The sequence below is a fragment of the Artibeus jamaicensis genome, unplaced genomic scaffold (genome assembly GCF_021234435.1).
Source record: "Artibeus jamaicensis isolate MK-2021 breed Jamaican fruit bat unplaced genomic scaffold, CSHL_Jam_final contig_252, whole genome shotgun sequence".
NCBI classification, from domain to species: domain Eukaryota; kingdom Metazoa; phylum Chordata; class Mammalia; order Chiroptera; family Phyllostomidae; genus Artibeus; species Artibeus jamaicensis.
In genome coordinates this window covers 1823887-1845192 of record NW_026521538.1, presented here as the reverse complement: position 1 = coordinate 1845192, position 21306 = coordinate 1823887, and the positions used below count along the sequence as shown (strand labels likewise).

Genomic DNA, 21306 nt, shown 5'->3' with positions numbered 1-21306 from the left:
GCAGTGAGAGCCGGAATGCTACCGGCTCGGGTTGATTTGTAAACAATGGGTGACGTCGCGGCTGGGCGCAACCACTGCGCGGGAGCAGGGGTGCGCCGTACCTTTGGGGGGCGGGGTGCCCCGGGGCGCGGGTCCCGCGTGAAGCCTCGCTCCCTCTGAGCTCCACAGTCTTAAATACTGTCGGCGAGGACGCAATGGCGAGCTGATCCTCGCTCTTTTAGGCGGGAGTGATTGGAATTTCTGGCCAATGGATACCTGTGTGGACTATATTGGTTTTTTCCACACACAGCACCTACAACTTACACTCACACGCCCACACGCTCCCCTCCTCTAAGCGTGTCAACTTGTCTGGTTCTGGCATTTGCGCTTTTGAGGTCCAGGGTGCCAGCGGCTGGGCAGTCACAACCCGGAGCGTGAGGCGAGGATGGAGAGGAGAAGGACTGAGGATAGGCGTTTGTTTGGTATTTGACATGCACCACGAGGTGGGGGATGGACTGCGGGAGGAGGGGGCGGGGTGGGACGGAGGACGGCAAACGGGGCAAAATTGGGACAACCGTAATAGAATACACAAGATTAAAATTTAAAAATAAATAAAAGAAGAAATAAAAATAAAAGAAAACCTAAACACACACCCACCCTATGATTCAATTCCAATCCCAGATATTGACCTACGAGAAGTAAAAACATAGATTTGCGTCCACGCCGACAGGCAGGTAATCACAGAAGTTTTATTCCTAAAAACCATGAACTGGAAACAGCTCAAGTGTTTGGCGACAGGTGAATGAATCAACTATGGCACATACACAATATAACAGAATACTCTTAAGCAACGAGATGGATGGAAATGTTGTTACATGCAATCCACGGACGAATCTCAGAAACAGCACTATAAGAAAAGGAAGCCAGAGGAAAAAAGAGCACATACCACATGATTCTGCTTATATGAATTTCCAGAACAGGAAAAATTAATTTATGGTGGGAAAAAAATCAGGAGACTCATCACCCTTGGAGAGGGTGGAGTGAGAGCAAGGACTGAGTTAGAAAAGGCCTGAGCAAACTTTAGAGTGGTGGTAATGTCCTCTATCTTGGTGACACTGTAGGGGTTTCACAGGTGTATGTGTGTGTTAAAATTCATTGTATTTATCGCTTGTGAATTGTACATGAAAAAGCTTTAAACAAATATTAAATTCTGGTTAAAAGACATGCTGATGAGTTTAGGAGTGAGGTGTATTAATGTTTTCAATTTATTCTCGAGTGCACAAAAGTGAGATGGGCAGAAGAGTGGGTAGATTCGTGATAAAGCATACATATAAAATGCTGATGTTATTGTATGACCCAGCAATTCCATTCCTAGGTTCCTACCTGAGATAATCGAAAACATATGTTCACACAGAAATTTGTACAGAAATGTTCTTAGCAACATTATTTGTAATAGCCCAGAAGTAGAACAACCCCTGTGTTCCTTAGCTAATAAATGGATGAATAAAATGTTATCTATTCATGCAACAGAAGATTAGTCGTCATAAAAAGGAATGAAGTACTAGTGTAGCGTGGAGGAATCTTGAAGACATTACCTAATTTAAAACCATACACAAAAGGCCACATATTACGTGATTCCATTTGTATGAAATTTCCAGGACAGACAAGCTTGAAGAGATGGAAGGTAAATTAGTGGGTGCCAGGGGATGGGAGGAGAGGGAAACTAGGAGTGTTAATGGGTGCAGGGTTTTTTCTGGGGTGATGAAAACGTTCTGGAGTCAACAGAGCAAATATACTAAACACCACTGAAGTGTATACTTCAAAATTCATTTTGTTTTTTATTTTTTGTTGGCAAACAGTTTTACTGGTTCCAGTGAAGACATCACATGTTCTAGCCCATTGTGATGAGGCAATATGTAGCTCTTCTTTGTAGCTAGAACTCAGTAATTCTTCCCATTCCATTCCAGTGATCCCTGAGCTTGATGTCATGGACACAGTCTCTCCGAGTGGTCATGTTCTGTTTGAAACTTGCTATCAATGATTTCAAAGTCCTGTTTTCTCATCAACACACTAACCAGAGGGATGTTCTCATATCCAGTACTCTTATTATTGTTGTTGATCTTGTTGCTGCTGGGCTGACTAGCTAGGGAGAGAAAGAGCTTGCTGATAAGCCAGTTGCCCTGTGTGCCTCACATGAAAACCTTTCTTTAGAACTTAGACTACTAAGGTCTTCAAAGAACCATTCTACCTCACATATTTTGTCTTCAACTCACAGTCATCTGAATGGTCGGGAAGCACAATGTTTGAGGTAGCATTTTTGTTCAAGTACATTGTCGATTTAAGAATATGCTTCTGGCCTGGTTTAATTTCCTCTTCCTGGACTTTTCCCTCGATCCCTCTGTTGTGTGGTGTGGTGATAGCTCTTCATTTACCAGGGCATCTGCTCAGGGGACCTCTCCAGCTCTGCATCCTGCCACCCACTCATATCACACTGGACGGCTCCCCTGACGAAGTTACACTGGGCCAAGCAGGCAGCAGAGGTAACAGGCCCCCTGGGGGGAAGCTGTCCCAGTCTCCCACTTCTTCGCCGTACATTTTATCTGGGGAGGGGTCTTCACCCTCATGAGCGTTATTGCGTGCACCCCTACTTTCCCAGGAGCTCTGTGAATTCCCTATACCTGCTGAAGTTAGTCTGAGCCCCTTCGGTTCTCATCCCCGCCCCCCCCCATCCCAGAGGCACCGTAGTGCAGGAATTTTGCTGGATTCGAAGACACACAGAAGTTAGGTTTTTGGTTAGGTGTAGTGGGCAAAGGGGGTTGGGGTACAACCCCAGGTGCTCGCTGGGCACCACTTCGCATAGCAAAGTAGGGTTACTGTTTCTGAGTCCTGCCCCGGGGACAGAGAATGGATCACAGGCAGAATTCTGGTACCAGAAAGTTGGGTAAGGCAGCTAGGCCAGCCACCCATGCGATAAAACGCTCTGGGGTTATTGCCTTTAGAATGTGGGTTTTCCTGTGAAGAGTTCATCTTCTAGGCTGCTCCGGTTCAGAGTCTGTTACCAGGAGAGTGTGAAGTGCCATGCTGACCTTTCTGTGGCCTGACATCTGCAACGTGGAGTGTCTGTGGTTTTTAGAATTCACTTTAAAGTGAATTTAATGCTATGTGAAGTAGGTCTCAGTTTCTAAATGTTCACATATAGTGGTAGTATCTAGGTGTTGGGTTAATAGAGTAGTCCACTATCAAATCCTTGCTTTTGTTGACTTTTTAAAAATGTTGAGAATAAAATGTTAGAAAAAAAAAGCTACAGAAAAGAAGTGATTCATTTTGTGACTTCCTTTAGAACTGCCCAGGGCACGGGGCGCTGAGGGCTGACTAGTGGGAAGGAAGGGAGGAAGTATACACCTGCTGGCTGGTTGGCAGGGGGATTGTGTGGACCCAGTCTTCGGGTGTGGAAAGGGTGCGGACAGTCTGCCATGGGTTGACTGAGTTCTTGCCCACTGTGGAGGATTTCAAATGGTATGGCAGGAATGAGGCTCGACACCCTCAGAGGCTCGCGGCACCCCTAGGGTTATGGGCCATAGGGGTGGCAAGGCAGGCAGACGCAGGCTGGCGCCTTTACGAATTCCTGCGTTGCCTCCCAGCTCCCAGATAGGAAGCCTTTTGGAGCTGGGCTGGTGGGAGAAAGGGGATTTGTACTGAGAGAATGGAAGAGATTAAGGGATTCACACCGAGATGCAAAGAGGTGCTAATGAAGTATTAAACACCTCTCAGTAGAGTGGCTAGAGAAGGCTGGAAACCTGAAGGCAGAAACTGAAAATGTCCTGAGGCTGTTGGAAGGGTGGAGAAGATAGGGTGGAAAATGTCCTGAGGCTGTTGATAGGGTTCAGCCAGGCCTCTGGTTGAACAAGTTTTTAGGAGCCAGGTGGGTCTGTAACTGGGTAGTTAACTAACTGGCTTTGGGCTAACTCTGATGGAGCAGCCTAGAATATTTTGCTACTTATGGAAGTAGAAAGGATTCAAGATTTGGGAGGAGGTTTAGAGGAATGCAGTCCCAAAGGTGGAGACTTGAGTAGGGCACCGAGTTGAAAAGGGTTTTCTCTAAATTCCTGTCCACAGAGAACCTGTAAATGTGATCTTTAGGGTCTCTGTAGCTAATGAAGTTAAGTTGAGGTCAAACTGGGTTAGGGTGGGCTTCAATGCAGGCACTGGTATCTTGGTATGAAAAGGAGATTTGGACACGGAGACACGGAGACACAGGGACACTGCCATGTACCTGTCCGAGGCAGACACTGGAGTGGTGCTGCCACCAGCACAAAACACACCAGAGACAGCCAGCGATCAGCATGAGCTGAGAGCATGGAGCAGCTTTTCCCACTGGGTCCCCAAGAAGGAACTAGCCCTTGCCGAATGATTCAGACTTCTGGCCTCCAAAACTCTGAGGGAATAAATTTCTGTCGTTTCATGGCACCACATCTGTAGTAATTTGTTACAGCAGCCCCAGGAAACTAGCACTTGTTTCGAGGAATTGTTTGGAATGTGTTCTGGGGTGGTTCTGAGAATCATTGGAAAAACCGAAGGGTTGAGAGCCTCTCTGATTGCTATGCTAGGCCCAGCGAGGAGGTCTACCATTAGAACAGGAATAACGAATGAAGAGATGAAAAGACAAGGGGCCCATAAAGCCTGTTGCATGTTGATCATAGGTAAAAAGTGGCCGTGTCAGTAAAATATTTTTGCAGGGACTATTAGATAATCCCAAATAGGCTGATGCAATTAGTGTTCCCATTTCTGGGGCTGCAGAAATGACTGCACTGCCTTTGCCAAATAGTGGCAGTGGGAATGGAAAAGTAGATGCACAAACTTGCAGAGTGATTGGGGTGTCGGGGGAAGGCAGTTTCAGATCTGGCTGCCTGGATGCCTGGGACAGTGGTAGTGTCAACCGAATTGGAAATCAGGAGGAGACATGTGGTCAGGCAGCATAGTTACTATGCTTCTCCATTTTGTGAGAAGCATAGTGAATTCATTTTCCTTTTGTGAAAAGATTCACAACATCTTTTTAAAGATTTTGATTTTATTTATTTGAGTAGAAATACATTTACATGGTTCAGAGTTCTAAAGGTCAAAATGAGTAACATGAAAGCGCTCCCCCATCTCTGTCACCAGCCACGCAGTTTTCCTCCCTAGATGCAAACTGTACTATCGTTTTCTGTGGATTCTTTTCAAAGATATTTTATGCATTTACATATTATTTTGTATTCTGCCTCCATTTAAAAAAAAATCATTTTTTAGCCCTGGCTGGTGTGGCTCAGTGGATTGAGCATTATCAGCTTGTGAACCAAAATGTCACTGATTTGATTCCAGGACTGGGCACATGTCTGGGTTGTGGGCCAGGTTCCTGAATGAGGCAATTGATCCATGCTTCTCTCCCTCTCTTTCTTCCTCCCTTCCCCTCTCTCTAAAAATAAATAAAATCTTAAAAAATATTTTTTTATTTTTCAATTGCACTTGACATACAATATTATATTGGTTTCAGGTTTATTCTGCAGGTAGTCTGCCTCCCTTTGTTAAACAGTAGCTATAACGAGGTGGTTGTTTGTCTCCCAATTACCATTCTCCCCTTCAGTAAGCCCCAAGTTGTAGCAGCACCAGAGCCATGGGACCACATTCCTCAGCTTCTCTTGCAGCTAGATGGGACCATATGATTACATTCTGGCCAATGAGATGTAAATGTGAAGTGCTGTGTGGTACTTTTTGAAAGCAAGATCTTCTCTTTTTCTTTAATTGTGTTGCCTGGAATGTGGGTGTAACAGTTAGAGCTCTAGCAGCCATATTAAAATATGAGACAGCAGTGGACTTGAAGGAATCTCAAACAATGTCTGAAGACAAAATACAGTCATAGACTGCCTACCTCTCTATCTCTTTTATGTGAGAAAGAAATAACATTTATGTGAGAAAGAAATAACATTCTTTCTTATCGTGTTTATGCCAACCAGGAACTTTAAAAAGACAATGCTAATATAATCAGAAAATCCACAAAGATGGTTTGGAGAGCAATGCCAATTAGGCCTATGAGAAGTACTCAGAGGAAGAAACAAAGCAGATGATAATAGTACCTACTACATATTGATTATTTTTAAAAGCTGTTTTTGTTGAGATATAATTTACATACCTTACATTCATCCATTTATTTACAATTCAACAGTTTTTAGTATATTTGCAAGGTTGTGCAATCATCACCATAATTGAACTTCAGGGTATTTACATAATCCCCAAAACCCATTAACTGTACTGAGTATTTAACTCCATGCTTGGCACCTGCACCCCAAAAAGGGCTTTACCAATATTACTTCCTTTAGTTTTACAATAACCTCTGAGTTAGGTACTATCTCCTTTCATGAATGAGAAAACCGAGGCACAGAGATGAGAAAATTTGCCCAAGATGATACAAACTACCAGTGCCAGAGCCAGGATTCAAACCTGGTTTTGGTTGATGTCAGAACCTGCCATTTTCAAACCACTCCCAGATGCTGTTACTCAGGCTTTGCAGTCTGGTCTTTGAACTCTGCCTGGTTCTTATTCCCCAAGGCCTGCTGATTCTTTCCTTCGGTGCCTCTGCCAGTAGTCATGCCCTATTTCTGGTCCCATTGCCAATGCCCTTCATGTTTCCTTGGCTGGGCCCTAGCCTCTTTCCCTTTAATCCACTCTTCTGGCAGATCAACTTCCTAATGCCCAACCCTACTCAGGTTACCCACCACCCCCGCTCCGAATAGGTCCACATTGCCTCCTGAGTAAAACCCTCAGCTTCTTAACACAGAATCCACAACTCTCAGAGGCCTGGCCCTGGTCCGCTCTTCTAACCTTATCTTGTCCTCCACCCCCACAGAAGACCTTTGCTCCTGTGAAACGGGGCACTTGCCAGCTTTCAAACACTTCTTACATGTTCCTGTATCCCCGTGTTTGGTCCTATTCTTTGTGCAGAGAATGACTCCACCCACTGAAGTCTTAGTTGAGCTATAAACCTCCTCCATGAGGCTATCTCTGCTCTCCCCGGTAGGCAGTGGATTCTCCTGTCCTCTGCCTTCCCACCCCATTCAGTTGCCCCAGTGGGGCTCTTACTGCACACTGTACTTACTATACTATAGTTATCTACACTTAGACTGGTTTAGACTGTAAGTTCCTTGCTTCTGGAAGGTCCTTTGATTGGCCAGGCCTGAGTTGTTTGCCCACCCCTGTAGGCAGAGATAGGGTCAGTCCCACCCAAAATGCAGGGATTGAGGAAAGGGGAGCAGAGGACCCCAAAGAGATGCTGGATGTGTCCAAACGAAAACCTAAGTCCAGTAGAGACAGCATATAGTTTTTCTGTAGGGCCCGAGTAACCTCATTGTTTCACTTATTCTTTGATTTATTTGATTCATTTGTTCCTTTATTCATTTAAAAAATAGTTGGTTAAGCAAAACCAAATATAATCCTTAACCCGTAGAGCCTGCAGTCTAGTGGGAGAAGCCAACGGCATAACCAATCACACCAACAAATCTATTTCTACAGCAAATGTAAAGTGGTAACCTGAGACACAATTGTTGAGTCCCCAGAAGGTTTTCAGGTTTCTCAATCCAAATGACTGTGTGAAATTATTTTAACTAGGTGACAAGCCTTTATTTCACAATTAGAATAGTCCTTTAAATTCATATTCCAGAAGAGGTAACCTTGGATTTAATTCACAGGAAAGCGTGAATACATGAGCAAAGCAGATCTTACTTCCTATATTCTTTTTAATTTTTAAAAATTTAATAATTTGAGCGAGAGATTTGTTGTTCTACTTATTTATGCATTCATTGGTTGTTTCTTGTATATGCCCTGACTGTGGATCAAACTTGCAACCTTGATGCCTGGGAAGGATGCTCTAACCAACTGAGCTACCTGGCCAGGGCACCGCTTCCTACATTTCTGAGAGGAGATGGATGGATCCTATGGGTGGGGATGACTGGAGGCCTAAAAAGGGCTGAAGGACAGTTTCCTTTGCTTTCTGATTTTGAATGGGAAACTCTTGGAAGCTGACTCAGAAGGCTCCTGTGTAGAGGATAGGGAGGTGAGAGAAGGCTTGGGGCCTTTCCTGACCTTTACCCTACTTCCTAATAGCTATAAAGACTTAGATGCAAAATTTCTCTCTATACAAAAATATCCTCTATGAGAATGGGCTATAGTGGCAGGAAGAAAGGATCCATCCGTGCTTCAGCTCACGTGGCTGTGGAGATAACCCTCAACACAGTGAGTCACTACGTACCACTCATTCCTGAACATTGCATGTGCTACCGCTTTGAAACTTACCATCAGTCCTGGCCGGGTAGCTCAGCTGGTTAGAGTGTCATCCCGGTACGTCAGGGTTGTGTGCTCAAGAATCCATTAATGGATGCATAAATAACTGGAACAATAATTCTCTCTCTCTCTCTTTCATATCAATAAATTAAGAAATAAAAATAAAAAAAAGAAACATTATCAGCACCTGGGGCCTCCTGACCTGAGGTCTGGGTGTTTCTGATGAGAGAGGCCAGAGAGACTCCAATTCTAAACGATTTGGTGGGTTTGTCGGCCTTCCACCTTGTCCCGTAAGACTCAGTACCACCCCGTGTCTCTCTCAGGCCTGGCTGCTTTGAAATAACTTCACGTTTTCAGAGAATTCGGTCCTTGCCTCTGTTGCAGCCCAGGCAGCCTGCCCCCCTCACCCTCCAGCTATGTCTGAGCTTTCTGAGGGTAGGATTCAGGGCTAATTCAACTATAGTCCCAACGCAGGCCCAGTGCCAGTGCCTGACAGATGGTGAATCCCACTCACAAATGCTGGTGCTTCTAGTCCTTCCTTTTCTTTGCCAGCCTCTTGCCCGGTGACCCGGCTGCTGCTCAGCTTGTTCTCCGGCTGGGGGAAATGACCCCCAGAGTTTTACCTGGGTGTTGCTGCCCGGAACTTGGTCGCTTTTAGCTGCACAGAATTGGTTCCTCTTCCCTTAGTCTCACTGAGTTCTCTCCCCGACTCTCTCACCCTGCGGCAGCCAACCTTGAAGTAGATTTTACAGCAAAGCTGAAGACAGTTTTCTTGTTTCAGCTAACGGAACACTGCAGATATTAGTCTTTGGTGTATCTGAAGGAGACTAAAGGGTTAAGCTTTGCCCCAGTCCAGAATAAACAGGTGCCCCAGGAAGCAAAGAGGAATAATTTGTAGCACACATTTGTTCTTCAACTTTTCTCCCCTTTGGGGGGTAATTTCCCACTTTGGTGGAAGACCCGGCTTTCCTCCTGGCAAAAAGGGTTGGGGGAGGCATATTTCCTAGGCTCAGCCTGATGTTCGCCCCTGCGCCTCTGCCTCTCCAGGGAGTGACACAGAGACACAAGAACATGTGGGAAAACAGCGGAGGGTCACTGTGCTGAAAGCCAAGTGGCAATGAATGGTGTGACCTTGGTGGGGAATCTGGGTCCCTAAACCCCTTCTTTTCTGCCAGTTCTTTAACCTGGTATTCTTCCAACAAATCTACTTGCTGTTAGTCAAGGTCAGTTTCCAGTGATTGCAAGCCAGGTTGACATAAACCTAGATGTGCAACTGGAGGGGATGGATTAAATAAACCAGGGAACATCTGTCATGTGGAACACTACACAGCAATTCAAAAGAATGATGGCTGTGTTCTGACACAGAAAGATCACTAGGACCCGTGTATAAGATAATATGTATAGTGTGTCACCATTTAATCTAAAAATAAAGAAAAACAAAGTACTTATTTAGGTATACATGTGGTATCATTAGAACGTAATGCTATAAGAGAGGGACTTTGTTTTGCTTATGCCTGTATCTCCAGGCCTAGAACAGTGCCTGGCACACAGTAAGCTCTCAATAAATATTTGTTGAATAAGTGTGTTGTAGAGAAAATGACTTGGAAGGACGCGTATCAAATTGAAAATAGTGGCTTCTAGAACTACAACGGGGGGGTGGTAGATGAGAAAGATTTTACCTGTATGTGAAATTTAAAAAAAAGATTATATTTATTTATTTTAGAGAGAGGCAAAGGAAGAGAAATGACGACGTGGGAGAGAAACATCGATCAGTTGCCTCTTGCGTACCCCCAGCTGGGGACTGGCCTGCGCCTCAGAACTGTGCCCTGACTGGGAATCAAACTGGCGACCTTTCACTTTGCAGGACAACATTCAACCAGCTGAGCTATGCTGGTCAGGTGAAATTTTTTTTACAAGGAAAATGCCTTTGTGTATTACTTGTGTAATTAAACAATACAAACAGAAAAAAGCTAAATATTTTTTCTTTTTTCCCATCTGTAATCATTTATTTTATTTTTTATATTTTTTCTCTGTTTTTACTGTTGTCACTATTGCGGATATCCCCATTTTACACTCCTTTGCCCACCTCCACCCAGCCCCCTCCTCTCTGCACCCCCTTCCCTCTGGCCATCACCGCACTGTTGTCAATGTCTATGAGTTATGCATATATGTTCTTTGGTTAATTCCTTCGCCTTCTTTCATCTAGTTCCCCGACACCCACCCTGACAGCTGTCAGTCTGTTCTATATGTCCACACCTCTGTTTCTATTTTGTTCATTAGATTCCACATGTAAGTGAGATCATATGGTATTCGTCTTTCACCTCCTGGCTTATTTCACTTAACATAATAATCTCCAGGTCCATCCATGCTGTTGCAAAAGGCAGGATGTCTCTAATCTCCATATATATGCTGCTGAAGTGAGCATATACCTAAATATAAACAGATGATGAGAAAGCCATTGAAGAGGTGGTTTCAAAGACTTTATCATAACAAACAGAATTTAGCTGGCAAAGAAAGGGGAAGTGGATATCACACGTGAGGAAGTGATATTTTGGTGGGGTTATTGGCCATTTTGACAAGAAAATGAGCCATTAAATTTTTAGTCTTGTTTAAAAAAGTGTTCAGTAGGCACCCTCACCACATTCCTAATCAGTCTGAATGCAAGGCTCAGAAATGTTCGCTGTGCATGTGATAATTTTATATTTTGATGTGGGCATCAAAATATCCTGTTTGAATTGAAGCAGAGGAAACAGCAAGAAAAAAAGTGGAAAACAGAACAATTCATCCGGACTGCAAGTCACTTGCATCGTTGGGGTGTGTGGTTAGAGGTGGAGGTTTGGAGAGCGTGATGTTGGGGTGAGGGTCAGGGACAGATCCTCCTTTTCTGTCTTTCTCTTTCATGTTGTTCCTTCTTCTACTTCTCTCCCAGCTTCCTCCCCGTCTACCCGCCCCCCCCTTCCATTGAGGATAGGGCCTGGAAACCCAAAGATGATTAGATCACTCCTTCTGCCCCCAAAGCTTGAAGTCTGTTTCGGTAGGTAGATGGACGTGCAGTGACATTTGCGGCCCACTCAAACCCATGCCTTGACTCTTAAACCATCCCTGAAAGCCCGGGCCCTTCTTCCCTTCTCCGCCCCTCTGAATTTTTGGGAGTCCGATCTCCACTGAGGTACTTAGCCCTCCACAAGTCTAAACTGTCTTCTGTTTAGAACACACGTAAGACACTATGTGACTTACGTGTGTTCACTTTGTCTCCTGAGTCTATTATAAACTCCTCCGGGGCAGGGGCCACTTTTCTGTGACCTTTTGTTCAGCCAGGTAGTTGGAAACAAGATGAGTTTCTGAACTTGCATGAATTCCTTCTATACAACCATGCTTATCACCAGGCTGACAAACAGTACCCAGTCGGAGTAAGGATGATTTCAGGGGAGCCGAGACACCCTTGCAGACCCAGAGTGTGAGGGTTTGTCAGCTGGGGTGGGTGTGTGATTTGAGAGCACTCAGCAATGTTACTTGCTTTTAATCAGAAGTCACAGGACAACTGTCGGTTTTGGGGAGAAACAGTCCCCTCTCCAGAGTAACTGATTAAACTGTAACGGCAAGGGTAATGTAGTGTCCTTACCACACAGCGATGGAGATAGAAGCCTTATGTGAGAAGGGAGTTTAGCAGTCTTTATTTTTTATCCTTACCTGAGGACATTTTTTCCTACCACTTTTAGAAAGGAAGGGAAAGAGGAAGGGAGGAAGGGAAACATGAATCAGTTGCCTCCTGGATATGCTCAGACTGGCGGTTGACCCCACAGCCTAAGGCGTGTGCTCGGACCAGGAAGCAAACTCATGTTGTTTAGGTTACAGGTCGCTACTCCAACTGAGTCACACTGGCCAGGGCAGGTGTTCAGCATTCTTGATATTTATCATATAACCGGAACATTTATCTAGTCTTGGAATGTGCCAGACTCTGTTGCTAAGCAGCTTTTCAGAGATTATCTCGTTTAATCTTCCTAATCCCCCTTTGAGAGTTATACTATCCTGATTCTACAGAAAACGAAGTGAAATCAGAAAGTTAAGTAACTTGCCTGGGATCACATAGCTAGAAGTGATGGGGCCAGGATTTGAACCTAGGCTCATTAACTCCACAGCCCCTGATGTTAACTACTGTACTATATTACCCCAAACGCTAAATATGAGGGGGGACCCAAAAAAACTCTGGCATTATCTTGTGGATGGCAGGCCCCTTGTAGTATAGGCCTCTCTGCTCGGTGAGTGTTCTAGGAACCCTTTCATATCAGTGTGCAAGCTGGTGTTGTGAGAGGCTGTGTTCAGCTGCAGTGAATATTTTTTGAAGATTCTTTCAAGGCACTTGCCTGTTTCATGATGGGTGACTTACAGATGCATTGGCCCACATCGCATTGAGTGTTCAGCAGTTTTTGACCCCAAACAGCATGACCCCTGTGCCCCAGCCTCCCTAATCACCTACCTCATATTTTGACCAGAGTGACTTTTTTTGTTTCCCTGATGAAAAGAGTCCCCAAAGGGAAATGTTTTCCTGATGTGGAAGAGGTGAAACAAAAAATGGCAGAAGCACTAAAGGGCATCAGAATCGGTGAGTTCAAACCCTGTTTTGAGCAGTGGAAAAACTGTCTCGATTGGGTGTATTGTCTAAAATGGAGAGTATTTTGAAGGTGACTGAAGTTTAAACATATAAGAATAAACACAATTTTTTAATAAATAAATTCCATTTTTTTCTGGGTCCCCCCTCATATGGCATCAGAACAGATGAACTAGAAATATAGTTGTGTGGTGGTCTTCCTAGTCATAGTGGTAATACTTTAAAGTTTTGAATATTTCCTCTGAGTGAAAGAATCAATTTCATTCAATTAGTCAATCAATTGATCTGCTGGGTGTCGTGGGGCAGGGAGAAAACCCTGTTTATACTTTGAGGAAAGAGCAGAATTTGAGTCTTTGGTCCCCTGCTTTGTGTGTGTGTGCGTGTGTATGTAAATTACACACATGTAAATTACATAGATATGTAAATTATGAGGCTGGATTTTCCAAGGCTGTTTGGTATTCAATAAAAAATTTCACTGATATATGTTTGTTGAATTTAGTATTTCTGTTCATGTATTTGCTCAACAAAAACAATTTGTTAAACATAAAACTAGGTGCAATTTTATTTGATATATTTATCATTTTTTTCTTTTCTTTTTTATTGAATTGATTGGGGTGACATTGGTTAATAAAATATAGTTTCCAGTATTTGATACTTTTATCAAATTTTAATATGAATTATCAATTGAAATAATCTATTAGAACATGTGATTCAGTTTTTGGTTTGGATAATATAGTCTACGGATTTGTTTGTGAATTTGGTCACAAGATCATGGGGATGTAAAGTACATAGGGAATTTTTTTTTTTAAGATTTTTATTTATTTATCTTTAGAGGGGAAGGGAAGGAGAGAGGGAGAGAAACATCAATGTATGGTTGCCTTTCATGCATCCCCTGCTGGGAGCTGGCCTGCAGGGAACCGGCCTGCAACCCAGGTATGTGCCCTGACTGGGAATCGAACTGCGATTGTCTGGTTCGCAGGCCCGTGCTCAATCCACTGAGCTACACCAGCCAGGGCCATAGGGAATTTTTTTACTATAGGGAATATAGTAAAAAAATATTGTAATAACTATGTATGGTACCAAGTGTGCTAGAATTATCAGGGGGATCACTTCATAAATTATATAATTGTCTAACTATTTGTACACTGGAAACTAATATAAAATAATATTGAATGTCAATTGTAATTAAAAAATAAAAAAGGCAAACCCTCCCCAACCCAACTTTGTTCAAAAGATAACTCTTGAAAGGTTGCTATGTGCGAGAGGTCATGGAGAGCGAAATGGACGTAGTCTCTGTCCACTTGTGGCAGAAAGTCTAGTTGGGAAGCTCCACGTGAAACAAATGATCACACAATAACTATGTAATTATAAATTGTGATAAGAACTATGAAGGAAGAATATAGAGTGCTATGAGAAAGTTTAGCAGGGGAACTGATTTATACGAGGGAGGATCATGGAAGGCATCTGAACTAGCGGCATTTAAGCTGATATCTGAAAGATAATTGAGTAAAAATTGGGTCAGCCACTACAACCAACACTGGCAAAGGCTCTGAGGCAGGGTTTGTTGAGAAACTGAAACATGTGGGCAGAGCTTAGTGAAAGAGAAGGAGAGTGCTGGGAGAACTTCAGGTCAAAGATGTCAGAAGGCGCAATAGAAATAATATCCCTAGAAAAATCCAGCATAAAAAAAGAATACAGAAAAAAGATAATGCTTTAAGTTTACAATGTTTCATATCTGTTACCCCAGTTAATCTTCACTAGAAGCCCTTGAGGCAGGGGGGCAAGCATAATTATGGTTATTTCTACCACTGAGGATTAAAGCTCAGCCAGGGACAAAGTTTTGCCGGTTCTGGTTCCATGATTCAAACTTGGGATGCAAACATTGTGGGTTTTCTGGGAAGACACAAGGGAGCGGGTTGAATGAAGCATAAGTGACCTGCTGCTACGCTCTGTGACTATCTGCAGAGAGAAGGTTGTGAACTAAATGTAATAATAAATACTTCTTGGTTTCCACTCTGTACCTACCCTTCTAGGCTGCTCTCTCTGTGTAAAGACAGAAAACGAAATCGTGCATTTTTGAGAATGACTTTTAAATACGACAGTTTTGTAATTCTGAGATTTACACATCAAGACAAAATTCGAGCGTAGGCTACCAATATCTGACTTGAACCAAAACGTCGGTGCAGCCCGAAGGATTACTCAAAATGAGAAACTGCAACTCCTGGCAGGCGTTCCGGTTGGGTCTCTTCCCCAGCCCCAACCTGTCTCAATTCCGCCAGGGCAGGAGGAGACCAATGACGGTTAGTGATTTGAATAGACCAGTAATATAAAGAAACTGTTCTACTTGGTCAAGTTATCCAATCGTATGGAAGAAGGGGAATCACCTTAGCCAATCCAGAGGTGTGGGGGCGGGGCCTAACGTGGGGGGCGGTGAAAGAAGTTTGCTGACTAAGATGGCGACCCAGACGCACAGTGAAGGGGAGGTGCCAGCTCGCGAATCTGGTCGGAGGTATGAGCCGAGTTTTTAGTCCAGCTGCCTAGGAAACGAGTCCGTGGGCTGGCCGTACTGACGCCTTTTCTTTGGGTCATGGTGACCTAACAGAGCCGGACACTGTGCCATCCTCCCACTATGTTTCGCGTCTGCTGGGACTGAGGCTCAGTGGTCCCGCGCGGCGCTGTGCTTTAGGCGCTGGGCAAACCGCTTGGCCTTGCGGCCCGTTGGAGGTCCATCCGCGGCACAAACCGACCAGTTGGTGATGGCAGCACTGCCTGCCTGCCTGCGTTTGCGCTGAGACCCATCTTGATTGGGAGGAATCTCAAACCCAGCACTGTTAAGTGAATTCCCCAACGTCACACAGCTCTGGGAGAGAACTCTCGGTACTTTTTGCTGGGCGCAGAGTCAGTATATGTGGTTAAGTCAGAGCAGAGCGAAGGTTTGGGTGTCGGTGAGAAATGCTTTTGAATCCTTAGGCCAGTTTTTTTAAGAATAAGAATTTATTTTATTGTGGTAAGAACACTTAACAAGAGATCTGTCCACTCAGTGAATTTTCAGGTGTACAATACAGTATTGTTGACAGGTACAATGTTGTATAGCAAATCTCAAGAGCTTATTCATCTTGTTTAACAGAAACTTTTTATCTGTTAGTAATTCCCCATTTCCCGATCTTTCCAGCCCCTGGCAACTATTTTTCCACTCATTTTAATTCTATGACTTTGAGTATTTTAGATACCTCCTATACATAGTATCAGGTAGTACTTGTCTTTCTGTAATTGGCTTATTGACTTAGCATGATGTTTTCACATGTGCAGAATTTTCTTTTGAAAGCCGAGTAATATTATTTGTATTTACTACATTTTGTTTATTCATTCATCCATCTGTCCATGGACATTTAGACTGTTTCTACATCTTGGCTAGTGGTTTTTTTTTTAATATTAATTTATTTATTTTAGAAAGAAGGGAAGAGAGGGAGAAAGAAAGAGAGGAACATCAGTGTGAGGGAGAAATATCCATTGGTTGCTTCTTGTACATTCTGTGACTGGGGACCTGGCCCACAACCCAGACATGTGCCTTGACTGGAATCAAACTGGTGACCTTTTGCTTTGCAGGATGATGGCCAACCAACTGAGCTACACTGGTCAGGGCCTTTTTTTAAAAAAAAAAATTATTTATTTATTTTTAGAGAGAGGGGAAGGGAGAGAGAAAAAGAGGGAGAGAAACACTGATAGGTGAAATATCAATTGGCTGGCTGCTTCTTGCCCTGACAGGCAATCAAACTGGCGACCTTTTGCTTTTGGTTCATGTCCAACCAACTGAGCCACGGTTCAGGGCTTGGCTATTCTTAATTGTGCTCAGTGAACATGGGAATGCCAATTACTCTTCATGATCCCGATTTTAATACTTTTGGGTAAATACCCAGAGGTGGGATTGCTGGATTGTATGATAGTGCTATTTTCAATTTTTTGAGGATGCTCCATACTATTTGCCATAGCACCCACATCCCATCAACAGTGTACAAAAGTTCCAGTTTCTCCACGTCCTCACTAACATGTGTCTTTTCCTCCCTTTTTCGATAATAGTATCTTGACAGGTGTGAAGTAATATCTCGCTGTGATCAAGAACAAGGCATGAAAGCCCACCCTTGCCACTTCTTAGCGTAGGGCCGGAAATCCTAGCCAGAGCAATTAGGCAAGAAAAAAAACCAAAGGCATTTAAATATGAAAGGAATAAATAAAGTAATCTGTTTGCAGACATATTCTTATATATAGAAAAATCCTAAAAATTTTAACAAAAAACTTGTTATAAATAATAAAGTTGTAGTATGCAAATTGACATACAAAAATCATTGCATTTCTATACACAAACAATGAAATATGTGAAAAGGACCCTAGGGAAATAATCCCATCTACAATAGCACCAAAAAGAATAGAATACTTGGGACAATTTTTAAACCTCTTTCAGCTTCATTTTTTTAATCTGTGAATGGAAGTAATGATGTCTATTCCAGAAAATGTCAGGATTAAATTAGACAAGTCCTTTAAAGTGCTTAGCACTGAGCCTTGCAGGTAGCCATTCAATACTTGATAGATTTTCTATTTCCTAGAGCAACTAAAAGAACAGATTATAGAGATCTGCAGTTTAGAAAATCATTATTTCTACAGAGCATATTCTTCTAAGCCATCACACTGAAATTCAGCATTTCTGAGAAGGAACTTTCAGTTGGTCTTGGCCCAGCTTTGAGATCTTAGTTGTCTTAATTGATTACATATATAGGGTCTGGCATAACTAACACCCCTTTTTTAGTACAAAATCATAATGCTGTAACATAACAGTATCACACTCAAGCACACCATATGACATTTGAGGTGAAATGTTCAAATTAAAACGGTAACTTGTCATACCCATATTGTTACCCTACCATCCATATTCAGACCTTACTTCTGCCGGACCCTGTATATTAGAATTCAGTAGAGCGGCAATTTTCAGCCTTTTTCGTCTCATGGCACACATATACCAATTACTAAAATTCTGTGGCACACCAAAAAACACTTTTTGCTGATCTGACAAAAAAATTGGTGTAATTTGATTGATTTACAAAAAGAAAATTAGTAACACCTATCGTTTTTGCTCCAAAGTGACTTTTAATGTATTGATTTTTTTTTTTTAGAGAGAGGAAAGGAGGGGGAGAGAGTGAGAGAGAAAGAAAAAGAAAGATTGATTTATTCTTCCACTAAGTTATGCATTAATTGGTTGATTCTTGTATGTGGCCTGACCTGAGATTTAACCTGAAACCTTGATGTATCGGGATGACTGTCTAACCAATTGAGTTACTTGGCCAGGGTTCCAAAGTGACTTTTAAAAAATCCAGGTGCCTATATTTATATATAAGGGTTTCTGGTACCAAGAGTTAACTAATCAGACACAACCTTATTATGTGACATGACCAATAAGATGCAACTCTGATATATGAACCTATATATTTATGGTTCAAGTCAGGGCATTCACACTGGACAGCTGTTGTTTTGGCTGCCGTCATTTCTTAATTTGGACAATTTAATGGAAAAGAAGTCACTGCCCCTGACTTAATAGTCAGGTGTTGCATGTTTTAAAAATTCTTGCGTCACTGTGGCGCACCTGTTGAAGATCGCTACAGTAGAGGAATCTTATATAAATTGTGTCAGTGTAAATTGGTTAACTCTTTAGTTTAGTGTCTCTTTGTACTGGTTATACTGAGTAGGCCTCAGAATTAGGGATTCCAAGCCTTGGGAAGCTGGGTTTATGAGTGGGCACCAAGCTCCTTCCCTAGCTGATATGGGAGTGGTTGAATGTGTTATTACAAATTTTATAGGGGCCTTGACTGGTGTGCCTCTTCGGGTTGGGTGTTGTCCCATTGCTGGTTCGATTCCTCATAAGGGCACATGCCTGGGTTGCGGGCCAGGCCCTAGCTGCGGGTGCGACAGAGGCAACCACTCAGTCAATGTTTCTCTCACACATTGATGTTTCTCTCCCCCTCTTTCCCCCTCCCTTCCCCTCTCTCTAAAAATAAATCAATAATATCTTTAAAAATAATTTTAAATATAGGGAAGGGTATTTCACTTTTGGAGCTACCTATAAATGGTCGACCATTTTTAGCCCAGAAACCATAGAGGTGATCAATAAATTTGCTTAGATAATCCCTCATCCTGTTGTAAAATCTTGAATTGTGATGAAAACCTGAAGATAAAATACTATTCTGTAGCAGAAATAGTTTGTATTCTGAAAGGTTATTGCCAACTGAATTAAATTTTGGTGATAGTATTAGTTACATGATCAATAGGTGTTCATGGAATCTTATCTTAACCTGAAACCATTTTATCAATTCCATATTGTAAAAGACAAGTTAGGTTTCTGTAAGGCTTTTTGAGGTCAGGACACATATATTATTATTCATATTTCCAGTTCTGTAGGTGGTTAGTAATGAATAATAGTCTTTATCATTTCTAAGATATAAAATATTACTTTGTGGTAATAAATACCATACAAATTCTTGTTTGCCCTTCAGGTATTAACCTTTCTGATGTTGTGGTCCTTTGTATTCCATAAAGAAGAGAAAAGACTTGTCTGATTTATGCAAGATAATACATATTCTCATATTTTTTATTCAAATATAGTTGACATACAATTTTATATTAGTTTCAGGTATACAACATAGTGATTCAACATTTATATGCCTTACTTCGTGATCACTACAATAAGTCTAGTAATCATCTGTTACCATACAAGTTATTATGACAATATTGATGATTACAGTAACGTTGACTATGATGTGCATTCATATTTGTATATTGAATATGTGACCATTGTTTAGAACTGTCTAGCTTTCTATTTCCTCATTATTTTAAGCCTGTTTTTAATAAGTAGAAATGCTTTAAATTGTTTTAATCAAAGAATTAAATAAGAAAAATTGTTCTGTCTATAAAGATTTCTGTTGAGAACCTCCCTGCCTGGTTTCAGAAGCTGTAATCCACCATGGCTAAAGCTGAGTAAAAAGACCTTGGGACCATAAGGCACTAAGGGAGACAGAGCTTATTTACCTGGCAGGGGCACTGCCTCTGCCCCCTTTACTTCATCCTGCTTGGCCCTGGGCAGATGACTGGTTAGCCAAAGATAGGTAAGATTCTTCAAGGGAGAGATGACCTAAGACAGGCATGGTCATGATGGGGCCATCAGGGAAGGACTTGGGGGGCCATAGAAAAAGGGGGTGATGGACCCTCACCCCTCAGCTTTGACATAGCCTGAGTCCTCATTCTGTCTGTAAGAAGTTTCCTAATCTCTCAGCTGCCTTACTTCCCCCATCTGACTTAAGCCTGAAACAATGCAGTGTAGCCCTGGGCAGGCAGGAACAGGAGGTCCCCCAGGGCAATCAGGACCTGGAAAGAATGCATAAAATCCTGTGCAGCTGCTTTGCTAAGACTATCCTCAATTTTCTGATAAGGGTCCAAGCCTGAAATGAGTTTCCAAAGTTTCCTGGCCCTTTAGCTTACTGACCCTGACTCAGAATAAGCCTTCCTAGTTTTTTGAATGTTCATTACTGCCTGACAATTACTGATGAGCTTTACCTGTATTCCTGTGCAAATTGAACCCAATAAAAGCCCACTGAGGAACAGGCTCAAGGTCCTTCTCTGAGAGATCGGCTACCATTCCTCCCCAAGCAGATCATGTCTTGGTAGACTTATCGTATTTTCGGACTATAAGACACGCCCCTCCTCCCCCCCTAATTTGGGAGGAATAGTGGTTGTTAATGCTGTTGTTGAGGTCTGTTTACACTTGGTGGGGTGACACATAATATTGGTGAAATATTATGTTATTTATGTTATTAAATATTTTACCACGTTTTTTGCTTCAAATTTTTTTTTCCTGTTTTTCTCTAAAACCTAGGTGCGTCTCATGGTCTGAAAAATATGGTATTCTCATTCGTGGTTTACGGGAGGTGGTGGTCTGTGGGCAGAGGTTCCCCAACAGATTTCCAGGTTATATTTTGACCTATTGATGATAAACACTCCGTTTCCCCTATTTCTGACCATTGTCAGCTAGAATGATGTTTTAAAAATGAACTTACTTCATTTATTATACCTTCAAGTTACTCTTAAATGGATTATACTAAAGGGAAATTTACAAACAGAAGTCATCCACGCTGCCAATAGTAGCATAAAAATATTGAGACTACTACTGGTCAAAGAGAGGAAAAAGCTAAAGTAGAAAGCAAAATATTGCCACCTCCCCACAAAATTGGCAGTAGGAAAATACAGCTCACTATTTTTTGAATTGGGAAATTTTTGAATTTGGAAAAGAGACATAAAAAGAAAGTGCTATTATTAGATGAAGAGAGGAAATTGATAACAAAGAGTCACAAACTTTTTAACCTCAATAT

General features: G+C 42.4%; 1 protein-coding gene across 3 annotated transcripts in view; it reads left to right on the top strand.

Annotated features, from left to right (window-relative positions):
* The first annotated feature begins 15336 nt into the window (after positions 1-15336).
* The window catches only part of ARHGAP19 (Rho GTPase activating protein 19), a 66693-nt gene continuing 60723 nt past the window's right edge, over positions 15337-21306 (top strand). For all 3 annotated transcript variants that reach the window (XR_005081632.2, XM_037138929.2, XM_037138930.2), the window contains exon 1: positions 15337-15407. Coding sequence is in view for 2 of the 3 variants with exons in the window: in XM_037138929.2 (XP_036994824.2) it covers positions 15352-15407 (56 nt within the window). In the remaining variant the exon portion in view is untranslated. The remainder of the gene's footprint in view (positions 15408-21306) is intronic.